The sequence below is a fragment of the Alligator mississippiensis genome, chromosome 3 (assembly GCF_030867095.1).
Source record: "Alligator mississippiensis isolate rAllMis1 chromosome 3, rAllMis1, whole genome shotgun sequence".
NCBI lineage: Eukaryota > Metazoa > Chordata > Crocodylia > Alligatoridae > Alligator > Alligator mississippiensis.
In genome coordinates, this window is record NC_081826.1 from 53,499,552 (window position 1) to 53,511,496 (window position 11,945).

General features: G+C 39.8%; 1 protein-coding gene across 10 annotated transcripts in view; it reads left to right on the forward strand.

The window, feature by feature from the left end:
* The window catches only part of PAG1 (phosphoprotein membrane anchor with glycosphingolipid microdomains 1), a 200,006-nt gene extending 189,937 nt beyond the window's left edge, over positions 1 to 10,069 (forward strand). For 9 of the 10 annotated variants that reach the window (XM_019498599.2, XM_014606887.3, XM_019498596.2 and 6 more), the window contains one exon: positions 250 to 10,069. In XM_019498599.2, the coding sequence (XP_019354144.1) occupies positions 250 to 600 (351 nt within the window). In that variant the 3' untranslated portion in view covers positions 601 to 10,069. The remainder of the gene's footprint in view (positions 1 to 249) is intronic. The other variant, XR_009460692.1, reaches the window with a different exon arrangement.
* Positions 10,070 to 11,945: the final 1,876 nt, after the last annotated feature.

The following is an 11,945-nucleotide window of genomic DNA, read 5'->3' on the forward strand; positions in this document are numbered from 1 at the left end:
TAATAAAGTACCTATGCTGCTTGGGATTACCTAAAGAAGCCCTAAACTACCTAAAATAGAAGTAGGGACACCAAAGGACACCAAGTCCTTTCTAAATTTATAAAATTTATTTTTCTTTTAAAAAAGGATTGTAAACGTATGCCACAGAAACATACATTTTTCAAAGGCTGTTTTAAAAACAGATAGAGGACAGTGAAAGAGCAGTTCCATGTGATGCTTAGACATTCAATTTTTGTCTTTGTTCCATAGATTTCGGCGATGTACTCTTCTGTGAACAAGCCAGGACAGTCCATGAGGGTACTGGATTCCACTTACACTAGTATTCAAGAAGTTGCACCTCCAAGGTCACCATCTATCTCCAGTGGACTCTATGCTAGTGTAAAAGACTTTGAAAATACCCTAAATATTACCACTGTGCCTCACTCAGCGGACCAACCAAATGGGGAGCCAGAGCCTGACTATGAAGCTATCCACTCAATCAGCCAGGAGGAAGATAGGACCCTATCAGTGCCTACCACCAGCCAAACTGCTCTCTCAAGAGAGAGCGACTATGAGAGTATAGGAGACTTGCAGCAAAACAGAGATATGGCTAGACTTTAGGTCCCTTGCAGCAAGATTATATGACATTTATCTTATCAACAGGAGTATTCAAAAGAATATGTGAAAAAAGAAAAGGAATATTTCTCTTTATGAAGAATAAAGTCAAGGTATTAGTGCAGAACAAAGGTTAAAGAAGCAATGGATGTTTCATCTGGGATGCAATATCTATTCACTTGTTCTTTGTGGTGGATTGAAGCTTGCTAGAAAGATTACATCAATTCAGAATTGAGATCAAAAGGACTTAGGCTTCTTTATTGTTAGTTTCAGGACAGCCAGTATTTCGGAAAGAGTGCCACATTTGTCACTGTCAATGGATCACTTGCCAAAAACACTGCCATTAAACAAAGCCAAGGTTTCATTTTTAAATATTTGTGTTATTTGCTTCAAAATATTTCTCAAGGATCATTTTACTTAAGGTTCAGCCTTCCCTTTTATGAGCAAATCAGAGTTAATCTTAGCTCCATGCTTCAACCTGGTCGTTCTTTATGAGGGCAAGAGAAAATTTTTAATCTTTGTATCATCTGAGGAGCTCTATATTTCAGCAGATTAGAACTGTGAGCACTTGCATTCAAATGTGATCTGAGGTGAAGACAGAATATTCTGTTCTGTTTTCAGTACTGCTGTGGTGTGAACAAAGGTACTTCAGTTCACAAGTGACCTATTTCAAAAGTACTTGAATTCATTTTGTAGACTCCTCTTTCTTTTTCAAGTCAAGTGTTTTAGAACTTGACTGTCAGTATTTAAAATATGGACTGGTGTTTGTAGACTTGTTTTTTTTAATTATCTTTAGGCATATTGCTTTAAAATGGTAGCCTTAACATTTTTAATACATAGGCTGTCACATTTGGACAGTTGTCTCATTGCATCTGAAGGAAAGGCTGTGCAAAAGAGTGTTCTGATTCACGTGTCCACTCTGCATTTACAGTGAAGAAATCTGATTTTTTTCTTTGAATAATCTGCTTTCCCATGTTGTTCATTTCAAATTTAGCTAGATCAAAATGTAAAAATGTATTTTTCCTTGTAAGACTTTATTGGGTCGATGTAGTGCGGCAGGGTAATATTTTCCGTTTGATGCACAGTTTCTAATGCATTTTCCATGGTCAAGATTATTGTATATTAACTTGCTATTTTATGCAACAAAAGAAATTAACCTATCTTTAAAAAAAAACAACAAAACTATATGTTAGTTCTAGTAGAAGCACAGGAATGAATACTTCATTAGTTTTTATCTCAAGTCTTAGCAGGTACATTGAGCATACCTTGCCTCTCTTTAAAATCAAGATCATTCAGTTTGCATGAAGACCACTTTGTCAAAGGACAAAGAGAATACAAAAATAGTCTATGGTTGTCGTCATTCTTTTGAAAACCAAAGGTGGGAATAAAATAGCAAGGAAGGCAAATCACTTGGGATATGATAACAACTGACCGTTTTGACAAGCAGTTTGAAAATCATCACTCCAAAGAAGTCACGAGTATTTTGTTATTAATAAAAACAAGGGATACTGCTTAGAGAGATTAAATGGGCTGGTATTGGGCTGGTTCTTTTCTTTTGCTTCAGTACAGCATGATAACCACTTCAAGAGCACAGAAAGATACAATGTATTTAGAATGTGTGGGTGTGCAAGTGCATGCATGTTCACAATGCATGCAATATGTAACTCATTTATGCACCTATTTATGTATACTGCGTGCATGTGTGCGTGTGTGGATAAAAGTATACATTAAGAAGTTGGATAACTTGGCACCAAATATAAATCTCCTCCCCAAATCCCATGATATTGTTTGAGGCTTTCTCTTATTCATTTAGGATATAATATATAAAAGCAGGAATGTTTGGAAATATTTTTTTTTCGTTTTTTACTTTAAAAAGACTAAAATGCATATGCAAAGATTAGCCCATTTAGTTGCACACTAACCTGCTTCCACTGGTGCTATGTAATAATACCAATTTGTTAAAGGGATATATCAAATCCATCTGCATTTTCCCTTGCTCATTGGCATAGTAAATGTTTAGTCCCACATGTGCCTACATAACACCCATGAAATTATTTAATAAACAACACAATTACTCTACAAATGATTTTTAACTCTCAAAAGAAAACTAAATTAGGTACAATATAATCTCATAAATCCGGCATCCTTGGGAACTAGCACCTGCCAGAAATTTGAAAAGTCTGGATTTTTGAAACATAAGGAAAGTGCATAGCCTTAGGACAAATTTCTTTGCTATTACACAATACATAGGACTGAGTATTGTTTAAAGCAATAGCTGTAGGCTGACAAAATTATGGCAGTCAGAGAAGCTCTGGACTTCCGGAGAAATTTCTGGATCATTGGGAAGCTATTTTTAATGCAATAAAGCAGTGTACTGTATTTTTACAAAGTGCCAGATTTTTGAGAATTCTGGAATTTTGAAGCCCAGATTTATGAGGTTATACTGTGCTCACATGGGACATATTAGTGACCTTGCAAAGCAGTGATACTTTTCAATACTTTTTCAATTGGTTTTGCAGCATTAGAGCAATTAGAACTCTTGGGATCCTTATCTCACTCACCAGTCTCAGACACTCTCCTGCAAGTCCAGGGCCACTCAGTCTAGTCCAGGAGCAGACAGTACCTCACCCTACTTACATCTCTTCCCACTTGAACCAGATTCTCTTCCTCCAGTTCGTTGCTCCTGTCTCTTTCGCTGCAGTTGTACCTCAAATCTAACTTCAGGAGAGCAACAAGAAAAATCTTTCCTAAGGGAATAAAACTCCATCCTGTTCTCCCCCTCTCGCATCATGGCAGTGCAGGTCAAAAATCAGAAGATCTTAGGAGCCAGTGATGGAGAGACATACCAAGATTGCTTCCAAATTACAGGATACCAAAAGAAGTTCAGACTCTGGGGGCACATCCAGACAAGCGCACACATGCACTTTGCAGCACCTCAAAACACATGTGGCACACATGAAAAGGTTCTCCATGCTGCAAACCAAAATTAGATTCTGATATCTGAAAAAAAAAAAAGAAATTAAAAAGCAGCAGGGTACAGCACGTGGTTGCAGCATGTGCCACCCAAAACCAGAGCCTGGCCTGCCAGAGCCATACACTGGCTGCTGGCCAGGCTCTGCACACCTAGATCATCACTGCTGCAGCCCTGGGAGGTCCTCAGGACCCCAGGTAAGGTTGCTGCAGCCAGCCCAGGTGCTGGCCCCAGCCTCCCCTACCCCACCCAGTGCAATTTACACCCTCCCTCTCCATGCATGGAGAAGCAATCCCCAAGGAAAAATAGCAGCGGCACAACTATGTGCCACTGCTATTTGTCCTCAGGAAAAACGCACTTCAGCGCTTGTCTGGATGCACCTGGATGGCTAGTTGGGGCATCTATAGCATCTTACATCAGACTCCTTTATAAGTCACCTTTAGGTCTCATGAGGTCATCAGCCAGAACAGTTTTCCCCGATCAAACTTTCTTCAGAGGAAAGATCTAAATGCACTTTCAGTCTCCGGGTCCGATTTACTCCTAAAGAAAAATGCACTAGGATCCTGTCACGGATTCTGAAATGGACAATTTGATCTGGAAACTTTGCATCACTTCTGAATATTTCTTTCCAGAAGTAAGATCTGGACTCTTAGAAATGCTCTCCCAGCATCTCATACTGGGTGACAGGCCAGCCTGCAAAATGTAGAATTTGCTACCTGATACATTTTTTCTCTAGAGCACTGTCTATGTTAAAAAAAAGCCAAACAACCCTTTGCTGGTATATCTGTGTGTGAAAATAACACCTCTAATTGCTATAGCTTGAGAGTAAAAGTCCTAGTATAGACAAAGTTATACATTCTAGGGGAAAAAAATCTATTTGTCAGGAGAGCTGTTTTCATTCTAGGATGTAGTAGAAGCTATGCTCTTTCCAGTGTAGGCTGTGACAACTCTAGGAGGTTTCGCTATTACATCAATAGTGGCACCTGCATTCAAGTGTGGAAAAAGCCTATGACTGTTCTCTGCTGCAGCTGCAGAGATAAGTTCTTTGGCTATCTGTACCATGTTCTTATCAAGGTCCATGTGTCTAATTATCACAGCTAGAAAAGGCGTTATTACTGATCTAGTAATAAGTATTTAGTGTTTCCATAGGCTTTGGAAGCAGTAATTTAGCACAGAGGTAGAAAGGATGTGACTAGCCCCTAAAGTCTCTGACTCTACAATTTAAAGGGAAAGACGGACATCCATCAACTTGGATTGTGGGAGTGGTTAGTCCAGAATAGCTATATTCATATCACAGACTTTCTATGATCAGCTCAGGAAGGTAGCGGTCATGACCAAGGTTTACAACAAAGGATTATTTTCCCCTTGGAACTCTCCTGTGATCCAGCAAGCTTCCAGGAAAATGGTGCTCTGGGAGTCTGATGGGAATGAAGTTGCTCAGACTCTTGCATTAATATTACTTGTAAACTTATTTTATATGTAGCATAGGATTAGGGAAGGAAATTGCAGGAGTGGAGTAGCTGCTGGGATTCAGGGAACATTTCATAACAGCAGCTTACTGTGGGGCAGCCTTCATCTTCAGCGGTACCTAATGGGTCGTGCCTTTAGGGAATCCATCTTCCAAAGAATTTTCTGTGTCCTATACTTTTCCATGGTTCCCTGAGCAGTTTCTGTTGATTGTCTTGATCAAAATTCTGTTTACATGGTGTGCTCTGCTAAATCTTTCAGTGGTGCTTTTCTAAGGTGCTGGATAAATGATTTCAATGTACTTTCTCTGCTCAGACATGCAGCACTCCACTTAGCAGTTACTACTTTTTAGCAGTAGCATTGTTACTCCAACCACAAAACACTGATGATACTCCACTTTTTCTTGTCCATCCTACATAGAATCAAAGTAAGTCCTCATATCTAACCATGCAGGTCTGGTCAACATTTAAAAGAAGCCACTTGGAAGCAGGTTCCTTGGCTTGAAAGCAGTTGGGTGCATAAATCTGATCTGTACATTTGGAGACTTCACAGACTTCTCTCTCATCCCTGATTCTATCTGTAGGTCAGTTTTGTAATTTGATTAATGAACTATGTATCTGCAATGTAAATTGTTCTCTGAGCCAAATGATTGATTCTTTCTTTGCCCTTCAATAGGAAAATTAACACACAATTCAGATTTGAATGGATTGCTCCAATTAAAGCATGCCTGAGTCTTCTGGACTTTACCATACTGCTCAGCCCAAGATGTAACCTGTTGCAAAATACAAGAATGCAGAAAGAATGGCTCAGCATCTCAGGCAATGGTGTCTTATTCTCCTAGAGACATTGGAACGAATCCTGTTCTGAGTAAAGGAAACAGCTGATGTTGACTTAGACAGGCATTGCCAATTACATACACTAGCACTAAAGCTGGCTCTTGGTTTCTACTTGTAGAATGAGATTGACTGAAGACATTATGAAGGGAGCTGCCAGTATGTGGAAAAGCATAAAGATGTATTATATTGCCAACTTTCCACTGTTCACAGAACAACAGCCCTGTTGCATACTATTAAAAAAAAATGGTAGTGGCTAAAGAGAGAAGTAGGACAGTAAAGTTTCTGCATTCCCTTCATTGGAGAAGAGAGAACCTCATCACATACTTTGACTGGACGTGTGGAAGATTCTTTGCTCAGAATTGCCATGTGCCTGCCCAAAACCATTCAATAGCTCAGTTGCCTCGGTGCTCATTTTCCAGTCATGCTAAACTTGCCATATGCAGTGGACATTGCAGTTCTCTTGAGGAGAAGGACAAAGATGCAGGATGGTTTCTGATGTAAGATTTACCAATGATCGCTCTACAAAACATAGCTGCACTTCTTGCCTATTGTGAGTAGAGAGATTTGTTAGGTGTGTTAGTCTGATACCTAGTCTCTAAAAAGCCACTCTCCCCTGCCTTCATGAACTACTTGGCCAGTAGCTGTTATGCATGCGGTGTCCAAGCCAGAGAAGATTTAAGTCTCCTATGTCTCTCAACTTGTTGGGCTGTAAAAAAATCTTCTTTAAGCTCTGGAGATGGCTAGTTAAAAAATCTAATGTTTTCCAAGATAAAATCCATGACAAACAGGCTGACAAAGTGCCTACAAATAAAGATGTGAAAAGGTCAGTGTTTCTGTACAACAATTCATAGGTTGATCTACAATATCAACTTATGGTACTGTCCTGTGGTGTACTTTTTAAAATCATGGCTTTTCTTTGTTATTTTTATCCTTTTAATAGTAGTGGGTTTCAAGTTTTGTATATTTACAGATCCACTGTTTAACTGTAATTAACAAGCATGCATACGTTTGTTATAGGAAATTCTTTGGTGTAAAAGGCAGCTATATTTAAAGAGTGGCTATGTTATTTCTTGATCTTTGTACAAAAACAACATACTGATCAGTTAATTGGAAAGTACTTAAAATTAACTTTGTTTTAAAATGCCTTTATTTAAACTCTGTAATGCCTTCCTTTCAGAACAGCACAGTATTGCCAACTTCTGCAAATCTGAGTATCCTGAAATCTTAAAGCACTTAGATTATTTTTTAATAAAAAATTGTAACATTCAAAATATCTTGAAAGGTGACTGAAGTATAGCCTGAAGGCTTGAGAACCCAGGAGGCCAATAAAAAGCACTCAAATTTTATAATTGTTTTTCTAAATTACATAATTTTAACAGTAGGAGTTGACAGTGCTGATGTTTTCACTCCCTAATGCCCATAAAGAGACCATCACATATCATTTCAGACTGTCTATAAGAGGCTCAAGTTGTAACATCAGGGTTGTGACATAGCTGTGGGGTTTTTTGCAGCATTTTTTATATATTTACAGCAATCAGCAGTTTAATTACATGTTGCAGAGGGAGTAAATGCGTCAGGGGAAGAACTTAATCTGGGATTTCTCAGAAGCACCTCAAAGATTTACAAGTATGGGACTTTGGCTCTAAGTTAGCTACTTTGAAGACCACACCCTTGCAGACCATATTCTGTAAATTTTACTCAGGCAAGGTGCTCTGTTGCCTCAAAAGTACTCTGCTAACAAGGATTCATATGTTTAAAGTGAGCGACAGACCAGACTAAAAATGCCTAAAAGCATAAGCACAAGAACTTTGCAGTCTCTCAAAAGCCTGAGGACATGAGAATTTACCTGATCCTTGGGGCTATAACAGCAGAGTCTTTGCTCAGCCTGCCTATCTAGAATGTCCTTACAAGCAGACTCTCTAGTCTACTGCTATGGCCAATTAAAAAATAGGCAAGTGGACTTTCCTAGCAATTACTGATTTTCCACCTGTGCCTCACTTAAATATTTCTACCTGGGCCTGTTTTGCCTTCATAGCAATGATTTTCTAGAAGGGACTGTAGCACAATCCCAGGCTCCTCTTAATCCATAATGTGAAAATGAGCTGCTTTTCCTCAGAAGGCTAACTCTCCGGATTAAAGAAAAGCTGTAAAAAGCCACATGGCTGAATCATGAAGGGTCATTTCCTTTCCAGCAGAGACAATGTTGAATACTGCCTCTACTGAGAGGACAGAAAGAAAAGTAACAGGTATGTTTAATCTATGCTCCTCCCATACCACAGACACACACGTGCACCAGTGGAGTGTCACACAGCAGACAAGGCCACAATTGAGAGCATTCCCAAGAGCTGTTATCAGTATTTCCTTAGCAAAACAGGGGGACATATGAGAATCCCCTGCCCCATCTTACCATATGGTGCTCGTCTTTTGTCAAGGTGTAATGTAAGCAGAAATTAAATCTATAGGTAGCTTCTAAATAGACATACTGCAGCATGAGAAATCCCAGTGGCCAAGTGTTATGTTAAAGTAAATTTGTCATTATCGCTGATTTCAAGGGACTTGCCTACATTTATGCTATTAGACGTCAAAATTGGACTCTTAACAGGATAACTTGCGCAAGTTAAAAGATACAGATTCAGACCCCAAGGTACTGTTGAGGCAACGTGTACTTTTGTATTGGATATCTGTGCATATTTTAGTTGAAGTAATTTTTATTTCTTCTGTCCTGATCAACACACATGACTCCCATTGGAACAGCTAGAAATGCAGAGCTTTGTTGTGTTCTTAATAATAACTATCACCAGGAGCATGCCTCAGTAGTAATACTCCAAGGATTTACTTTAAATCAGGTGCTACAGAGAATAGCTATACTTCAGCACAAAATTACTTTATATAGATTATACAGTGTATACTTAAGACATATGGGGTATATATTTGTAATTATAGGCATCTCTTTTTATTTTGCTGTTGTTTTATAATGGAAAAATATTTATTAGAATAATTTCCTAGCAATATTCTATTAAGCAACAAACTTTTTTCCACCCTATATTTGGTTCTCTTGTCACCAAGGCAGAACTGCAAAATATTTTCTAACCATTATAATTTTCAAGAGAGGTCATTACAACTGTATCAGACTCAAATCCTGGCCTGGATACAGAGCCTGTGTTAAATATACTGTGTGTAATTCAGATGCATGGATAATCCAAGCAGTTCAAATAAGTGATTGTAATATATGAAATTGGAGTCAGTGCATGCAGACTTCCAAGATGGCACTAGCAGAGAGGCTTGTTTGCAACCTGGTTGGTTATTTAGCTTGCTACCTTTTCAAATCAGTATAGTTTTATTAACAGAACAGCAGGCAGTGTAGTATAGTTTTCCAAAATTATGGTCCTTAAATTGTAGCTTGGCTGTAATTGCAGGGCCGTATTACTGTGGGAGTAATTCGGAGTCAACACTAAGTTACAGTTTGCAAATTGATAAATACCATGAAATTCCTTTCAATATTTTTTGTAATAGTATGTATGATCTGGTGTAATTTAGCGATACCATTATTCTAAGAATGTTCATTTGATGTTCCTAGCCAATTTAGCTTTTTGGCTGCTGAAAGCACAGTAGGTAATTATGGTTATTTACTATACGTGTAGACAAGTTTTGTGTAAATACATCAGGGCAAAAAAATGTAACAAAGTATGAGGTAAGTTGTGAGTTATATAAAAGTAAGAACACAGGTCAGTAATATATTATATAGGGTTTATTTATGTACAGTAGTATCATAATCTCTACTTGTTTATATGCTGATGAAACCTTCATATTCTGTCCTATATTCTATGGAAGTTTTTAGAATAGGCTCCGCCATTTTTTTCTGTTTCATATATTTGCATATAACTTTTAAATTTATTGGTAATCCTTGTAAACAATGTCAAAATGAGAAATGTTTTATGTTGAGATGAAATGAAACAAGCCTAATTTAAAAATACTGGGATAATTCAATAAATTGCAATCTATATAAAACCTCAATAGCCAAATACAAGAAACTATCATTAAAAAGTTTGGTCATTTTTTTGGAAAGCGTCTTAAAAAAAAAGCACCCAAAATCCTTCTTGTTGCTTGATGAGGGAGGTGTGTGTTTTTTGTAGGGGAGGATTTCTGTTGCTTTCAGTAATGTATAATATTTTGGATTAACCATTAAATCTACTTATTTCAAGCCCAGCTTTAATTGGCTTATTCCTTTTGAGTAATACCTCATCCTTCAAAGCCATGACCATGGAAGGACATGTGGGCAAGGTCAGAGATCTTACGATTTCCATGGGACTACTCAAAGTAATATTCAGTGATAATGAGAGCATTAGAACCTGGCCCTTAAGCTTACCTCTGTGTAGTTTTCAGTATTTTCAGAAAGTTGGCATTACTGAGCTTGCAGATTTATTTGGTCAAGGTTCCTTGTGGCAGGTTCGAGCCCCAGGGGCAGCTGTGACACCGCCAGGTTGCCATGTGGCTCCTGCCCAGCTCAGTCCCTAGTGTGGCCCTCCCTTGGTTGCTCACTCACCTACCACACCTTGTTCTTGTGAGAGGTTAGGTTTGGGAGGCTACTTATGGGCCTTAGAGTGAGCTTTAGTCCATGCAAATCACCACTGGGTCTCTCTTGGAGTCTCAGTTCAGCCCTCAAGCTCACAAGGCCCTCTCAACCTGTCTGTGCCTCTGCAGGAGACCTGTAGCCTTAAGGGTTCATTGTGTGGCTCTGTCCATCCTACACCATGCCTCATGCCTCACGGCTGTTATTGTAAAATCCTTTGCCTTGTACAGTACTTGGCCTTGCCAGCCTCCTCCCCCTATACTCTCACTGGGCCTTTTAGCCCAAGCCCACGATATCAGACTTGGCTTCTAGGCTCCAGCCTCCCTGGCTGTGGGTCACTGACCCTGTCGGTCTCTGGCAGTGGCTCATCTCAAAACTTTGGCCCCTTCTGGGCCCTGGTCTTGCTCCCAGACCAGCCAAGATCTCCAGGCTTCCCTATTCTGGCAGTCCCTGGCTGTGGTCTCTCCTTGACCTTTAGCTCCTCCTGGGCCCTGGCCCCACTCTCAGGGCCAGTTGGGATCACCAGGCTCCCTGGCCTTGACAGTCTCTGGTTATAGCCCCTCTTCTGGGCTTGTGGACCCCCTGGTCCCACACTCAGCCCCCCTCTGAGCACATGGATCTCTCTTTCTGGACTCCCTGGTCCCACATGCAGCCCCTCTCTGGGCTACTACTTCTCTGAGTAGGCCTTCAGCTTGCTCCAGCAGGGCTCAAGGCTAAGCCAGTGGTGCAACTTAATAAAAACACCATTGCCCTCTGGCAAACACCCAAACCCTCGGTGGGTTAGCATACAATAAAGGACACCTGCCTGCATAAGCAAGCCTTTCTCTCTGCCCCAGGTAAAAATCCCCTGTTCCCAGGCTTTCAGAGTTCTGCTTACCCCATTTCACTGTCAATTCAGGGGCCCTGCTGCCAGGGGCTCCTCTTGTCATGGCTCTCAGGGGAAGGGTTTATATGACTCAAGCCCGGCCCTCTTCTGGTCAGGTGAGTCTCTAATCATCCCTCCTTGCTGCCTGCAAGCTGCCTCTTAGGCTATTTTCCCTTATAAAGGGAGAGGTGCACCAGTCATCCTGTCACATTCATTCTTTCAGTAATATTCCCAAGATGTATGCTGTGCTGGGTAAGTGGTGATGTGTAAGAAAAAACATTAAAAAATTCTGTAATGTTTTAAATAAGTCTGAACCAAATCACAGGTGTAGAGTGATACAGAATGAAGGACAAATCACAGTTTGATGAAAAGCCATGCCCCTGGTCTCTTTAACAGGAAGAAGCAACCTGTAATCATCACAGATCCCACTATGCAAAGAAACCTGGCATGTATGATCGCAGTGTTACATTTCCTTCAAGCTGTACTCTTCATAGGCTTTGCAAACATCTTTAAGAGGAAGGGAACTGCAACTTGTTCCTTCTAATACAGGTGAGGTGTTTACTGGAGGTTTTTAGCATACAATCAACAATCAAATCTGCAAGATGTGGTCCTGAAATATTAAATCAGTGATAATTAAAATAT